This window comes from Anopheles maculipalpis, chromosome 3RL (genome assembly GCF_943734695.1).
Source record: "Anopheles maculipalpis chromosome 3RL, idAnoMacuDA_375_x, whole genome shotgun sequence".
In the NCBI taxonomy this organism is placed as follows: Eukaryota; Metazoa; Arthropoda; class Insecta; order Diptera; family Culicidae; genus Anopheles; species Anopheles maculipalpis.
In genome coordinates, this window is record NC_064872.1 from 35,877,575 (window position 1) to 35,891,592 (window position 14,018).

At 42.1% G+C, this 14,018-nt stretch overlaps 3 protein-coding genes across 4 annotated transcripts in view; all 3 read right to left on the reverse strand.

The window, feature by feature from the left end:
- LOC126565600 (endocuticle structural glycoprotein ABD-4-like) overlaps positions 1 to 14,018 on the reverse strand; it is a 113,351-nt gene that overhangs the window by 19,273 nt on the left and 80,060 nt on the right. The window lies entirely within an intron of this gene.
- On the reverse strand, positions 1,230 to 6,203 carry LOC126565220 (uncharacterized). Of its 2 annotated transcripts, none has more exons than XM_050222377.1 (4): positions 6,132 to 6,203; positions 5,604 to 5,709; positions 1,938 to 2,100; positions 1,230 to 1,871 (listed from the first exon to the last, which is right to left on the reverse strand). In XM_050222377.1, the coding sequence occupies exons 1-4, from the start codon at positions 6,159 to 6,161 to the stop codon at positions 1,352 to 1,354; spliced, it is 819 nt and encodes a 272-aa protein (XP_050078334.1). In that variant the 5' UTR covers positions 6,162 to 6,203; the 3' UTR covers positions 1,230 to 1,351. The 2 variants fall into 2 exon arrangements, with proteins under 2 accessions (XP_050078334.1, XP_050078332.1); XM_050222375.1 differs by having other exon boundaries at positions 1,938 to 2,103.
- LOC126560587 (larval cuticle protein LCP-30-like) lies at positions 10,008 to 10,895 on the reverse strand. Its single transcript, XM_050216546.1, has 3 exons — positions 10,881 to 10,895; positions 10,255 to 10,817; positions 10,008 to 10,182 (listed from the first exon to the last, which is right to left on the reverse strand). Exons 1-3 carry the CDS (start codon positions 10,893 to 10,895, stop codon positions 10,008 to 10,010), a joined length of 753 nt encoding a protein of 250 aa, XP_050072503.1.

The window sequence follows — 14,018 nt, forward strand, 5'->3', positions numbered from 1 at the left end:
AACATCTTGAGCACTAGTGGCGCAACGTTACGGTCCAGCAAAAGGTGAAACCATCCTTTTCCGATATTCCGCCAGAGAAACAGAATGCCAAACGCGGTGCGGAAGCATAGATAACGGCCACCAGGTAAAGGAATTCTAACGTCCTGCATAAAGACGATCTTGTTTTTCGACCTTTGCTTCGATGATCTTTTCACATTTTCGGCAACGACACGGTACGCGAAATAGACGTGGGAGGCTGGGCAGGTGTGGGATAGGGAGATGCTCTCCGTAAAGGTTAGGTGTCGAGACCTGGGCGAGAAGGTGGAATCCCGAATGTGTGCGTGTGTGGCTAAATATGTTTGCATTCTTAAAATAGGTACCTACGGGTGATATTTACGATACGAGCGAGAATTCTTTCGAGAATACATTGACTAAATTATCGAACGATTGATTAAAATAAGGAATCGAAAAGGTTGCATAACAAATAGAATTTCGCGGGGAGGACGATTTCATGCGATCTTCCTTGCCCGTTGATGATCTAGTTTAGATTGAAGGAAATTTGGAGAAAAACTAATGCCATCAGACGGAGTGTGCGGGTGATCTTGACATTTACGCCGACTGGGCAAAGCCGCACACTCGCCGCATCATCGATCGCTTCCTGGGCTCGCGGTTGGTTATGAGCGCTCTTCTTCATGCGTTGTGGCATGCAGAAAACATGCAAATCAGCCATATTAACCATAATGATGTAGGTGTATTGTTTGTGACAAGATCGAACCACTGTAGTGGACGGGCAGATGAGCGAGGCGATCATCGTCGCAAAAGCCACAGCCCGTCCAACACCTCATCAACGGGGTCGGTTTGCGGATAAACGCTGGTGGTTCGCTTTTATGTTTCTCGATCGCACAATCGGAGGCACTTCGGGTGGATTTGCATAAATCAGCCCTCAAGTCAAATGCGACACCGTTTATCTTGTTGGCCAGTGTTACTCAACTCATTAGCCTACCACCGGAAGCAGTTAATTTGTCACCGTACTTTACGATGCCCAGGTGGCCTTTCCCTCGATACTTGCACCCGTCGCACCACTTTCGAAAGGAGTGCATCTTCACGAGGTGGAATTTTTCCTTCATTTAAACAAGATCACCTCCCCCGGAGAGGTGTGGAGTAGTGGCTCGTGGCGTCAAGGTCGAATTGATCTTTCATCATCGTCGTCATCATCATCAGCTTGAGTTTGAGTTTTGTGTGGATGTGTTTATGTGGGGCAACAACTTTCAAAATACAGATCGTTTGCTTATCAACTAACAAAGTGGATCATCGCGACGTCTTCGTCGGCATGCGATAATCCGGAAAGCTCGTCGAAGCTTTCATTCACACGTCACGTTTTGGCTACGAGCTTGAGCGGGCCGCTGGTGGCGATGCAGGGATGGTTGTGAAGCGATTCGTCGGTCGGTCTGTCGGCTCGATCGGTGCCTATATTAGTGACGGTTGTCGACTCGATCGAAGACTGTCTCGTTGTGGCACGCGCAGAGTTATCATGGCTCGCCGTCGTCGTAAGGTGATCGACTCCATCGATGCTGTTGGGATGGGGAAGGACCTTGGAACGCTTTTCTGACTGTTCGATCGCGAGACTTTGCTCCTGCGGCGTAAGAACCGGAAGGTATCCCGTTCCGAGACCGGGAAGAAGCGATTTGCGAACGTCCAGTTCGCCGGACTCTGGTACTGGTAGGTAGGCTGTGCCTGGTCCAGGTAACAACGACTTCCGCACATCTACAACACTGGATGCGGTGTTAGTTTCCGACACAGATGGAACACCGTACTCGAGGTAGATGGAAGGTTTCTTTATGTCATACGAATTTGCTCTAAACGGATCGTACGAATATTTGTTGATTTGTTCGCTGTAACGAAGAGTAAACGCCATTTAGATTGTTGCCAAATTCCCACGGTTCCCACGGTCTACTTACGCATACTCTCCCGCCGGATCGTACGGTGGGAAACGGTAAGGTTCGTGTCCACCTTCGTAGTTTCCGTAGCCACCATCGTAGGGTATGTGTATGTGGAAATACCTTCCCCGATCGCCATCGTCATAATGCACGTACCGGTACCGGCTCAGATCCTCCACGTAATCTCCTGTCCCGAATGGAAAAAAGACATCATATGCGCTCGTTAAACACTTGTCGACGCTAAATTACACGATTATGGATGAATCATAATTCTCCTTCATCATATATTAATGCGATACGATTTAATTCAATTTCTAGCATTACAATTAACATTAACAGCGTATGCTTGAGCCACCGGCCAGAGACGGCCCCCATCTTTGTGTGTGCCGAACCGCTGCCAGCAAGCGGAAAAATCCTGTAAACATAAATGTTTATGATGTCCAATCAGAAACAAATTATGCAAATTTCAATAGTCGACAGTCGGCGTCCGCTCCTACCAGTGTTCACCGTGCAGGAGGATCTTCAAAAAAGGGTTGCGGACTGGTCGGCGATCACATTATCTTGATTTGATACGCTCACCCGACAACGTGACGGGGTTGTTTCACATCAAATAAATTCGTAGTTTTTCTGCTTTGTTAGCTTTGCGGAAAATGAGATTGTCTGCGTATTTCCTGCGTTGCCCATGGCTGGGTGCTGGGCCAACAAAGTTATGGTTAATAATTTGGAACAAAATATTACTGTATGATTTAGCGCGGAACGAGTTCTTTTCGTAGTTTATTGCCCGGATGAAGCATAGTGTCAGGTTTTTTTTATCGGAAATCACAATCATAAACACAATCTTTGAACGTGTGGTGGTGTTTAATGGTTACTGAAGAAAATAAATTGATGGTCGTTGCATTGTCAATTTTTGTTTGTATGTATTTCAATCTCAGGTGGTCAGGATTAGTTGATGCATTGACTGCGTTTCCTGAATCGGAACATTGAAGCTATGTTGGGTTTGAAATGCTTTTGCTATCGTTGCATTGATTTCTGCCACTTATGCTATATTACTTGCAGAAGTATATAGCAAGCGGTCTTCAAACGGCAGGACCAGAGTTCAAATCCCATCCGGACTGTCTCCCCGTAGTGAGGACTGACTACCCAACTACGTGGTACCGGAGAGTCTAGCAAGCCATTCGATGGCCGGCACTCCGTCCCATCAAGCACAATACCTCTTCATGGGAAGATATCGAATTCAGCCACATCCAAACGAGTCCTTTCCCGCCTTCGTATAGGTCATACCCGACTTACACGCTCCTACCTCCTAGAAAAATCCAGTCCTCCACTCTGCAGCTTCTGTGGTGTTGACATAACCGTCCGCCACATCCTCACCGATTGCCATGGATACACGACACACCGAGCCACCTGCCAACTAGATACTGATCTCACGACAATCCTTTCACCCGACAAACTTCAGCAGAACCGCCTTATTAGATTTTTACGCATCAGTAATTTATACAAAGAAATTCAAGCAATAGTTTAAACTTTTCTGATACCATATGCCATAATCGCAATAGTTTTCCATTATATTTAAGCCACGTATACGATAGTTTTGTATTACATTAAACCTTTTTTATACAGTAGAGAGGTGAATGTTGTCTCTAAGACTAAAAGCTTCTATAAGAAAAAGGAAAAAAAAGATGACCGACGTCTCTAAGTTTTGGCGTCTCTGACTGCTGATCTAATCTCTAAGTGTTGGCTTGCCATTTCCTTGCTTCTTGATTCACTTTAACCGTGGCTGGATAGTCAAGTCCTGCTGTGGACAGGACGTTCTACAGGACATTTGGTAATGATCTTTCTTGATAGCAGTTGGGCCTTTGTTAATAAGAGCGCTAGACCACCTTGGTAGGACGCAAAACTTCTAGCTACTCTTAACCGGTTAAAATATATACAGCGAGTTTAATCATCATGTGCAACAGGTGCATTCTGTTTATTAGTATCGGTGTCAGCTTTAGCTCCATAAATGGGCGCACTTTGTCTACCTGTGATTTGTAGTTTTTCGTAGATGGCTGGGCAGAGCCAAATAGACATTGTAGTGGCTCGCTGATACGGAGTTTGCCTTTTCCAATAAGAAGTTTTTGCGACAGCCATACAATATGCAAAATGAAGGGCCGTGGGCACTAACCATGTTTTACTTTTTACTTCTTGGCTTAATGACCTACTAAGTCAACCCAGTCATCTTATGGATTACTAGACTTGCTGGTACCTCATAGTTGGATAGTCAGTCCTGACGACAAGTGAACGGTCTGGATGGAATTTCAACCCCAGTCCTACTTAATTCCATGGATTTCTACGTATGATCGCACATGCTGGCCAAGTAGAGCGCACAGGAAATGAGTAATATGGAATAAGTAAATATCCAAGTTATGGACCAGTTGCGTGCCGCGTGCGATTTTATTGAAATGTTTAACATTTAAATTGTGCGCCCAAAATAATCGTATGACTGTGAACATTGACAAATGTACAATCATAACGATTTCATAATTCATGACTCATGATCATGAGTTCATGATCTCATAAGCCCACCGTATACTTTGGTTTGAGTCACGTGTTTCCAAAGATTTTAAGGATCCATTTAGTGACATTTGATTAACAGAAAAGAATCGGTTTAACGCGAGGTTACGAGTATTTTGTTTCATCGTCTTCCATGGTCTCGTGTCGTCATGTGTTCCACTTTTGGTACTTTTTCTTCTTGGCTTAACTATCTTCTAGCTCATGCCGGCCATCTAATGGCTTACTAGACTCTCCGATACCACGTAGTTGTATCACGTCACTTGAACATAGAAGAATGGCGACACATTGGATATTTATACTTAAAATTCTTCTTCATCTAATGGCTTACTAGACATGCGGATACCACGTAGTCAAATAGTAAGTCCGCTGTCGCCTATACGACGCGCCGTCGATCCTAGAAAAGATTAACTTTCAGGCTCATAGTAGGCTTCAGGCTCATTTCAAAACCTAGGGCTTTTTCGATGGACAAAATAGTAAAGTTAAACAGTTTTTTAGAAAAAACAGTCAATTTTTATTGAAGTTTAGAGCAGGACGTTGAAGCTTTATGTGTGTTTTGTTTTGTAGTGCGGTTTAAAAAATCAAAAAGGTTTTGGGAGGTTTGGTTTAAAAAACCACAAAAAAGGTCAAAAAGGTAAGATGGGAATGTGCCATGTAGGCATTCGATGATTGTAAACTTATTGTAAATGTAAATGAACTTTGAGAAACGTTTCTAGCGCGTCTTAAAACATAAAAGGTGAGTGCTTTCATCTTACATGCTTTAAATGTTCTGATTTATTCAAATCATATGAAATAAAAAATCTATGTCTTGTATTTTAATTTTTTACACAATTTGAAATTCTATTCCATCCGAGTATGCCCGGGATAAGGCAAGGAAGAAGGAGGAAATGCCTTATCAATATGATTATCACAAGCACCACAACACAAGCGGTGTTGACAATACGGCACTGGACCGTCATAATTAATTATAAATAAATGAAAAATAATAAAATAAAATTGAAAGTCTACTCGTCTGATTTGAATCCTTTTGTGCGAAGTTACAAATTTAAAAGTTTCAAAATTTAGTTTAAAGTTTAAAAGTTTCAAAACCCATGATAATCTGCATTAGCATTAGCAATAATATTAAACACTACTCACCTTCACCTCTGTGAACATATTTTCCATTTTTGTTATACTTTCTGGGGTTATATTTTCCATCGTTTGGTGCACCTCGAACGACACTGTACACCAAAATGAGGTAAACCTGTTAAACGAAACCGAAAGCAAAAGAAAACATTCTTCATCACTCATGCATTCGGGGAAGAAATTCCACACATTCTTAGACACTGAACGAGCGCATGGTGATCGTTGACATGCAACGTTCTAACGCTTGGCGAGTTCATCAATTCCGAAAGCACATTTAATCAGTCAATCACACAAGCACAACACACACACATTACGTAAATCATTGCACCGCTACGGTAACACCACAAGGTCGCTTGATCGGTTTCCGGGAGCTAGTTCCCCGGGAGCTGATGTGCCCTATTACCCATCGGCGGATGGGAAAAAGTTTTCACCATCCCACGCGCACATTGATTGACATTCTCGACGCCCTATCCTCGCCGGGGCTTAAGAGGATCGTAAACTATCCCGCGTTATTATTGTGCACAATCGTGGATGACTCACTAAGACGGACGCTGGGCTGTAGTGCTGCATTGTGGCTGGGAATGACGGTTTGCTCAGTTACACGAACTCGCCTGCGAGCGCGTACTTGCGGTGTCCGTAATTGATTAAATCAAACTAAACTGAAGCTGCGGCAAAATTCCTATTAAATACAACCATCCCTGCCCTGGCCCGGTGTAACTGAGTGCGTGTGTAGGTTGGGGACAACGGTGTGGTCGCAGTGCTGTTCATCGTCCCAGGAGAATGCCATGCGAATTTGTTTGCGGCTGGCACGGCCTTCCCGACGTGTGTGTGGTGTGCGAGAGGCGCGAAAAAATATGACAGTAAAAAGTTTATGTTTATTGCCCTCCGAAGACCATCGATCGAGAGGGAGCGACACATCTCCATATCGTAATCGACCCTTGCATCAATAGTTCCCAGGCGCCCGCCATGTTTCACGCGTACAGCGAGTAGACTTAAGCATTAAGGATAATTGCGCTCAATCGTTTCTGCCCAAAACTGGTGGCCCGGACCACAGTACCGGTGGAACTGTTGGTGCTTCCTTCCGTTGGAACCGCTCGATTTGACGAAAGTGAGCGCCACTGGTGGGCAAATTTTTTTGGAGCTCAGGAAGATTGGAGGGAACGGTAGTTGGAGATTACCGATAAACCATTTGCAAGGCCACGTCAAATTGTACGACGGTCAAGGTTGAAGTGTGCAGGTCGGACTAGAAAGTAGTGCCACTTTACGGGCACCATATCTGTGCACTGGGAATGTAGGCATGCCATTTCGGTGCTCACACTACATCACAAACCGGTACCGAACAAATGCAGAAGTCACGCGTATTTAACACTTTTTTATAGCTTTATTTACATATAAGGCAAATGAGCGGAAGAATAAGACGTGTATAGATTTTATGGGTCGTAAAATCGTTCAGAATCATCTCCGGGACACCCTGCGGCATGCCACATCGGTAGGGCGTTAAAGCGAAAGTATTCATTTATTAGATGTCCGGTAGCATTGGCGATCTCCAGCGCTTAGATGACAAATCATTGCGATGCATTCAGATGAATGGGTTGGTTTTGTCTGTAGAACCAAACCAAAACACTGTCTACTATTTTCAGGAAGAATACGACCGACCTTAACCACTGAAAGATGAGTTCGTTGAATTTCGTACATATCGCATTGGGACATCCTTTACTGCCTACCCACCGATCGATTATTGGTGGGAAGTGCACACGCATGTGAATGGAATTGCTGTAAATGGAGGAACATTACAATTGTGCAGAATTTATCTCCTATCTGGAGGTGGTCGCCGATGGATGCGTACATCAATCGGCAATCCTTGAGCCGTATTTCATTTTCGATGCGACTGTCGTGTTTTGAAAGTTGTGTCCCCAAAAAGCTTCCCAGTGTGTTTGTGTTGGTGATACGGAGCGCTCAACGCTGTACGGTTGATGGGTGGCTGTAAGTTGTGTTGTATGACTTTTATTACGACGAGTAATACGTATTGCATTCGTTTGCGAAAATATGTAACCTTGAGGGATGGTTCGTTTGGAGTAACTTTCTTACTAAAAGCACTTGTTTTGGGGGAAATAATCGATACCTTGAATCATTCAACGTTTAAAAGGTAATATCTCTGTTTAATGCTTGTGTGAAGGTCTTATCGTTTTGCGATAATATATGTGTTATTATTTGTTTACATCGAACACAGTCTTTCAATTAGTGCATTTTCATTTATTATAAATTTATTGGATGGAAACTTCACGCTTCCATGCGAATGAATAACCGTTCGTTTAACATATTAAGTGAAAAGTAAGATCATTGTTAAATTTTATAATGAAACAACATTGAATAATTTGACAATACGGCGTAGAGCCGTCATACTAAAATTAAAAAATATCACATTAAATAATGGAAAAAATTGTAAATTTGTTTAATAAACAATCTGAAGGCCGGCTGTGGGATACACTAAAGTCTCGATAACTGTGCCCTCAAGCTCCCTAATTCATCTTCTCTGCCAAAGCAATAGCCATCCATCTAACCGCCGACGAAGGATTGCAGACGGATCGACCGAATGTCACCTTTACCGACAGTACCAGTGTTTTGGCCACCCTGGAATACGGCACCTCCAAAGACCCCCACTTTAACCTCCTCCTTGCCATACCTTTGTCTACGAAATTCGTTTTCTGCTTGATTCCGGGTCATTTGGGAAGCGAATGCCATAGATGTACGACACACCGAGCCACCTGCCAACTGGACCTACTACTCGACAATTCTATCACCCGACAAGCATCAACGATTTATACAGAGAAATTTAAGCAATAGTTTCAACTTTTTACTAGCCATATTAGCAAAAGTTACAGAAAATATTTAAGCTGCATTGGTAGTCGGTATTAATTTTGTATTAGTATAAACCACTTCTTGTTTACAGTAGAATGGAGTCTCATAGACTCAAAGCCTCTATAAATAAGTAAACAAAATCCAATCAATTGTTTTTATCACGTGTTTAGGCTCCTAACCCATTCAGCTAAGAGTATGCAATTGAAAGCATACATTTAGGCGTACAGTATTTGCTGTCCCAGGGGTAGGCAACTAATCTTAGGCAGTGTGTGATGAATATAAATTTAAAAACAACTTAATTAATAAACTGAATTTAACATTTTTGAATAGTCTATTTATTTAGTAAATCAACAAATTCTTGTATAAGTTTTCTATCGAAGCCGGAATCGCGATGACCCCAGATCAATTAGCTTATTATTGATTATTTTACTGTAGTAGTACAGCCAACACGTTGTTTAACCATCACGATTTTTGCAATGTTTCTTTTACTACTAGCTATTTCTGGAAAATCGTAACGAAAGTATAAGTTAAATAAACGAAAAATTTCGAATGATAGGTTTTAAGAGAAGATGATTTTCACTTATATGTTGTTTGAGTTTTACAGCATTTTAACAAATTTTGTTGGATCATGAATGAAAATGAACGAAAGCTTACACTTATTGAAAACGGCAGCACAGGATACCGAGTTGTGTTCAGACCGTCACCCTGCCGTATGCAGGACTTGCCCAGTGACTATCCAGTTACGTGTAAAATGAAGTCAAGTAAGGCCAGCTACCAAAAACCCTAGACGATGTAGTGCCAAAGAAAATGAAGAGGATTGTTATAGAATGATACTAACTATGCCTTAAAGCAAAATAAATTAAAAATAATGTAGATATACTATGCAGTGACGTACAGAAAAATAAAACCTCCTAATGTATGTTTATTTTATTTATAAATAATTATGACGGCCCAGTGCCGTATTGTTATTATTTTAAAATTGATTGTCTAAGTTTTTATTCGAAATGCTGCTAGAAAACGAGGATATCTTTAAATATTGCGGATGAATATTCAACTTTACGGATAAACAATGATTTGAACAACTTACGTTCAACAATGATACATATATTCTTCTTTTCCACTAGTGATGGGATGCGGGCAGTCCCACATGGAGTAGACGGTGACGCCGGTCTTCACAAGGCAGGACCGCAGTTGATGGTGATGGTAGACACTTCCACTGCTAATTATTTAAAAGTCGTAGAATAGGTTTTGAATTAAAAAAATCTGCTTCTGTTCCGTTCCGAAAAAAGTGGAAATTTCCTATGGCTAGTTTTCACGTACGATGTTTTTTATTTAATGTGTTTCACAAAATCAAAAACAAAACAAGAATAAAACAAATTGACTGTAGAATTGTTCACTTTGGCTGGGCGGCTAAATATTTCAGCAGTTTCTCGATCGCTGGCGGCACCTTCGGAATATGGTCACCCTGTGCGAGGCGGTGAGGCGGAAACAATTAATCATTTATCATTTGTAATCAACAGCATCCATTTGTCATGAAGAATTGCAAAGCAGATTGACTCATCGTACCTGTGGTAGGAAACCATTCCCATCCGCGACATAATCGACACGATAGACGACTCCATCGTCACCGACGTACTGATAGAAACCTTGCGAACGAAGTCCTTCCGCAGGTGTGCCCTTGTCTTCGATGCGACCTGCCTCTTCGGCGAGGATACCGTTTTCGGTTTCAAATCTACGCACATGGGAGGTAAAAATAATTCTTCTAAGACTGAATTACTTCCCGAATCAGTAGCTTCTTACTCACACATAGTGATAGCCATCGTTTTCGACTTGATTTTCCAGACGAATTATTTTCCATCCATCGGGAGCATAGGCTGGCTTGGGAGCGACCTTGACCTGAGCAATCCGCGCCAGCGTAGGTACTGGAGTCGGTGGTGGCGTAGATGGTGAAGATGTAGTTGTTACCGGTTTCGGTGGATTGGAATCAGCTCCAGTAGCGCTCGTTCCTGAAGCACGTGAGCTTACTCCTGTTCCACCTCCGGCACCACCCGAAGATCCTTGACGACCCGTTCCACTACCGGCAGGTCCTTCAATGTGCTTGTAACGGTAGTCAACGTGTACGTAGCGTCCATCATTCCTTGGTACGTATTTACCATCATTGCCAGGGTTGTATCGGCCATCGTTCCGATTGTAATAGCGGCGATCGTTCGCGTAACGATAAGTGTTGTACGGATACTGAAGGTATCTGCTGTCAGTGTACGGTCGGTAACGAGGCCGTTGGGTGGTTAGCTCGCTGGGCGATGGCCTATATTTACCATCATTTTGTGCTGCAGCAAACGCCAACACGCCTCCTAGAAGAAAAATGCTCTGTCAGAAAAATTAATTAATGAGATCATTCCACAACAATAAAAATTTAACTCCAAAACTTACCCAATGGAGACGCATTATGCCAGTGGTATGTTTGAACAACGAAATGCAACCGTTAGCACTGGAGTACTACGTTGCTCTATAAGCAAAGTGGGTTTAATTTCCATTCCATACGGTCATCTTTTTATATACTCCCGAGCACAATACCCATGAATATTAGCTGCCCACTTGTAGTGTGAAATTGAAAAATGTCATACTTTCCAGAGTTGATGAATTTATTTCATTTACTATTGATGCAAATGTGTTCGAAGAGAAGGTGTCGGTTCTTCCCGGAATCCGGCAGATACGAACAGGATTGTTTCATCTGTATAGTGTAACCAGAACTACGTCCTAGATATGACCATATCGTCCACTCAATAAGCAAAGGACGTTAAATTTATTACAAAAATGCTCGATATTTTTCACCTTTTCGCTCGTGTCCTCTGGTGTGAATTATTATCCTGCCAGCGAATGTCAATTGATAAACCAGACTGACTTGTTGCTGGAGATGCTCGGTAAAGCTTGTTTTTCGTCTCGTAAAGTGTGCTAAATTAGTGGCGATTGGGTTGGGTTGTACCGTAGTCAGGTGTGTATGTAAGACATCAAGTTTGTACGTTGAGTACGATTGAGAGTTAGTTACTTAAGAGACTTGAGTGTGAACGTACGTGCAATGATAAGTGATCCTAAGTGTTAGAATTGTTATAACGAAGTTGACATACATCGGAATAGTGTAAAAGTGTTTTTACATTAATTTAATAAAATTGTTTTGTGGATCTTTCTTGTTACATGAGAAACATTTACCTCAAACCAAACATGATGAGAATCCTATTGGTTGTTGCTATTGCAAAAACAACTTTTTCACACTTAGGATACAGTTCCGTTTAGGAGAAGAAAATGTTTTTCTTTTAATATAGTGTTTGATGACCAGTCACCTGATTACAAGATAATCATTGCGCATTAGATCGTTAAATCCTTAAAGGCAACCAAAGGACAATGTTTGAATAAATTTTGGCCGTTAATAAAAGCCGTTCAAGTTCTGTTAAAGTGAACATAACCCAAAATTTCATCAAGTGAAATAAGAGATTTATTACAAAAAGCATTTCCATCGTTTGAGCAGGCTGTTTCCGAGTGGAATGAAAATTAAAAACTTCAACAAATACCTCAAAGGATTCAAATATCACCGAATAATTTTATTTATTTTAGTATGACGGTTTCACGCCGTTAAACTTCACCGAATGTTACACATTTTTTTTCGAGAAACACCCTGATAAAGAATGTCAAATAATAAAACCCCTTGCGATCAATTCCTTTTCCGTCTAGGCTATAAAAAGTAGGTCCTTTCATTGCCTAAAAATTAAATAAGTCGCTGATGAGGACGTTGCAGATAATAGTCCCTTAAAATGAATGATGCTCAAGTCGTTTGTATATACATTGCCGCTATTGGTAGAGTGAAATGTGGTCATGATAATGGTGCGATGAAATTCTAGGTAGTAGGAAGATACGGTATAACGCGGTGGAAGTGTTTGGTGGAAGCCATCATGGAGTCGAAACCGGTATAGGTTTTGGTGGCCACTACCAGGCCCTTGCAGAAGTGGATTACGAGTTTCCTGTAACAATGTCCATATTATCCAGGATATTCTTCAGCGTTAAACTACGAATACCCTCATCAGTTGCTGCTGCACTTTATAGTCTTTTTGCAAAATTTAAAAGCAATGTGGTTAAGTTTCCTAACTGAAAAAGAAAATACAATTCAGTGGCTTTTTCACTTTTACTAGTGTTCAGCAGTGAAGCTACGCAAGCATCTCTAGTATCACATTACATGGATGAATTCGACGCATTCATTAAAGTTTATATTGTTCTGTAACTAACAGGTGTTAACACACACTGTTTGTCATTTAAAAGTATGGACCCTTATTTATTTCTATTGTAAATGTCAGAAACGATGGTTTACAGGAAACCACCTGAATTAAGGATGAAAATAACTTGCCTCACAATGATTTGTGCCGACCATCTAAATAAAAATATTATAACTATTGCCCAATACTTCAAGATTGAATGTCGCGACATAGACGAGATGACAACTGCGGAGATGGTGGAGTGTGCTTTGCGGGAAAGACTCGAGTTCGGCAATTCTCGGCTGGAAATGTGAATGAAGCTTTTAACGGGACACAAACAGCCAGCCTAAGTAGCATCGCTAGTGGCTGCAGCCCAGGAAGTGGAGATAGATTGGTCCATCTGCCGTGTCAGCATCCTCCCCCAGACAAGAAGATGTTTCCGCTGCTGGGAATTCAACCACTTATGAACATATAAATTGTTCATAATATTTCCATTGCATCAAACCTGAGATAAAGTTTACCAATAACGTCACAGTACCATATCTTAACAGGTGTGTGTTGCAATGCTAAAATGACCTCATAACACATCGCCCATCGCATGTGTCTCCCAAATCACCCACGGCCAAACTTTTCGCAACTTCAAAAACCAGTCAGAATATAAAAATAATTTTACGCTACGCAACTCACTTGCTCTTCTTCGTACCACTCCCGCTCTGAGAACACGTCTCATGGGTTTATTTTTAAAATCCTACCGGGATCTTCATCCATCGCCACCATGTGTGATAGCCGCCCACGAAAACACCAAACCAAACAAAGCCTAACCTAACGTAGTCGGCGGTCCTCGCTTGTCACCATACTTCCTAACGCACCATCAACAGCGGACCGGATCTCGGGACGAAATTCAAGGTTGGGCAAGATTTCACGGCCTCGCCTCGGTCTTCGCCGTCCGTGTGGTCCGGTTCGGCTCATCTTTCGACCATTCGGTTTACAGCATACGTGTGATGCGCGTCGATATGCAGGACCGGAAAATCGAAGGCCGTCCATTTCGTCATCATGATGGTGCGCATTATTGCTACTACCACCCGGTGGTGTTTTTGTTTTATTTTTCGGATGCTGTGAATATAAATCTTTGTGGGTCAGTATCGGATGGGCAGCATAAAATTAAACTCCGATACGCACAAGGTCGTGGCGGATTGCATCGCCCCCATCTGCATGGAGATTGGGAGGGTTTTAAATTCGGATCTCATCTGCATCGTAAACGAAAAACATAACACAACATCTACGTCATGAAGCCATATGTTTGCATAAGCGATCGCCATCTTAAGCC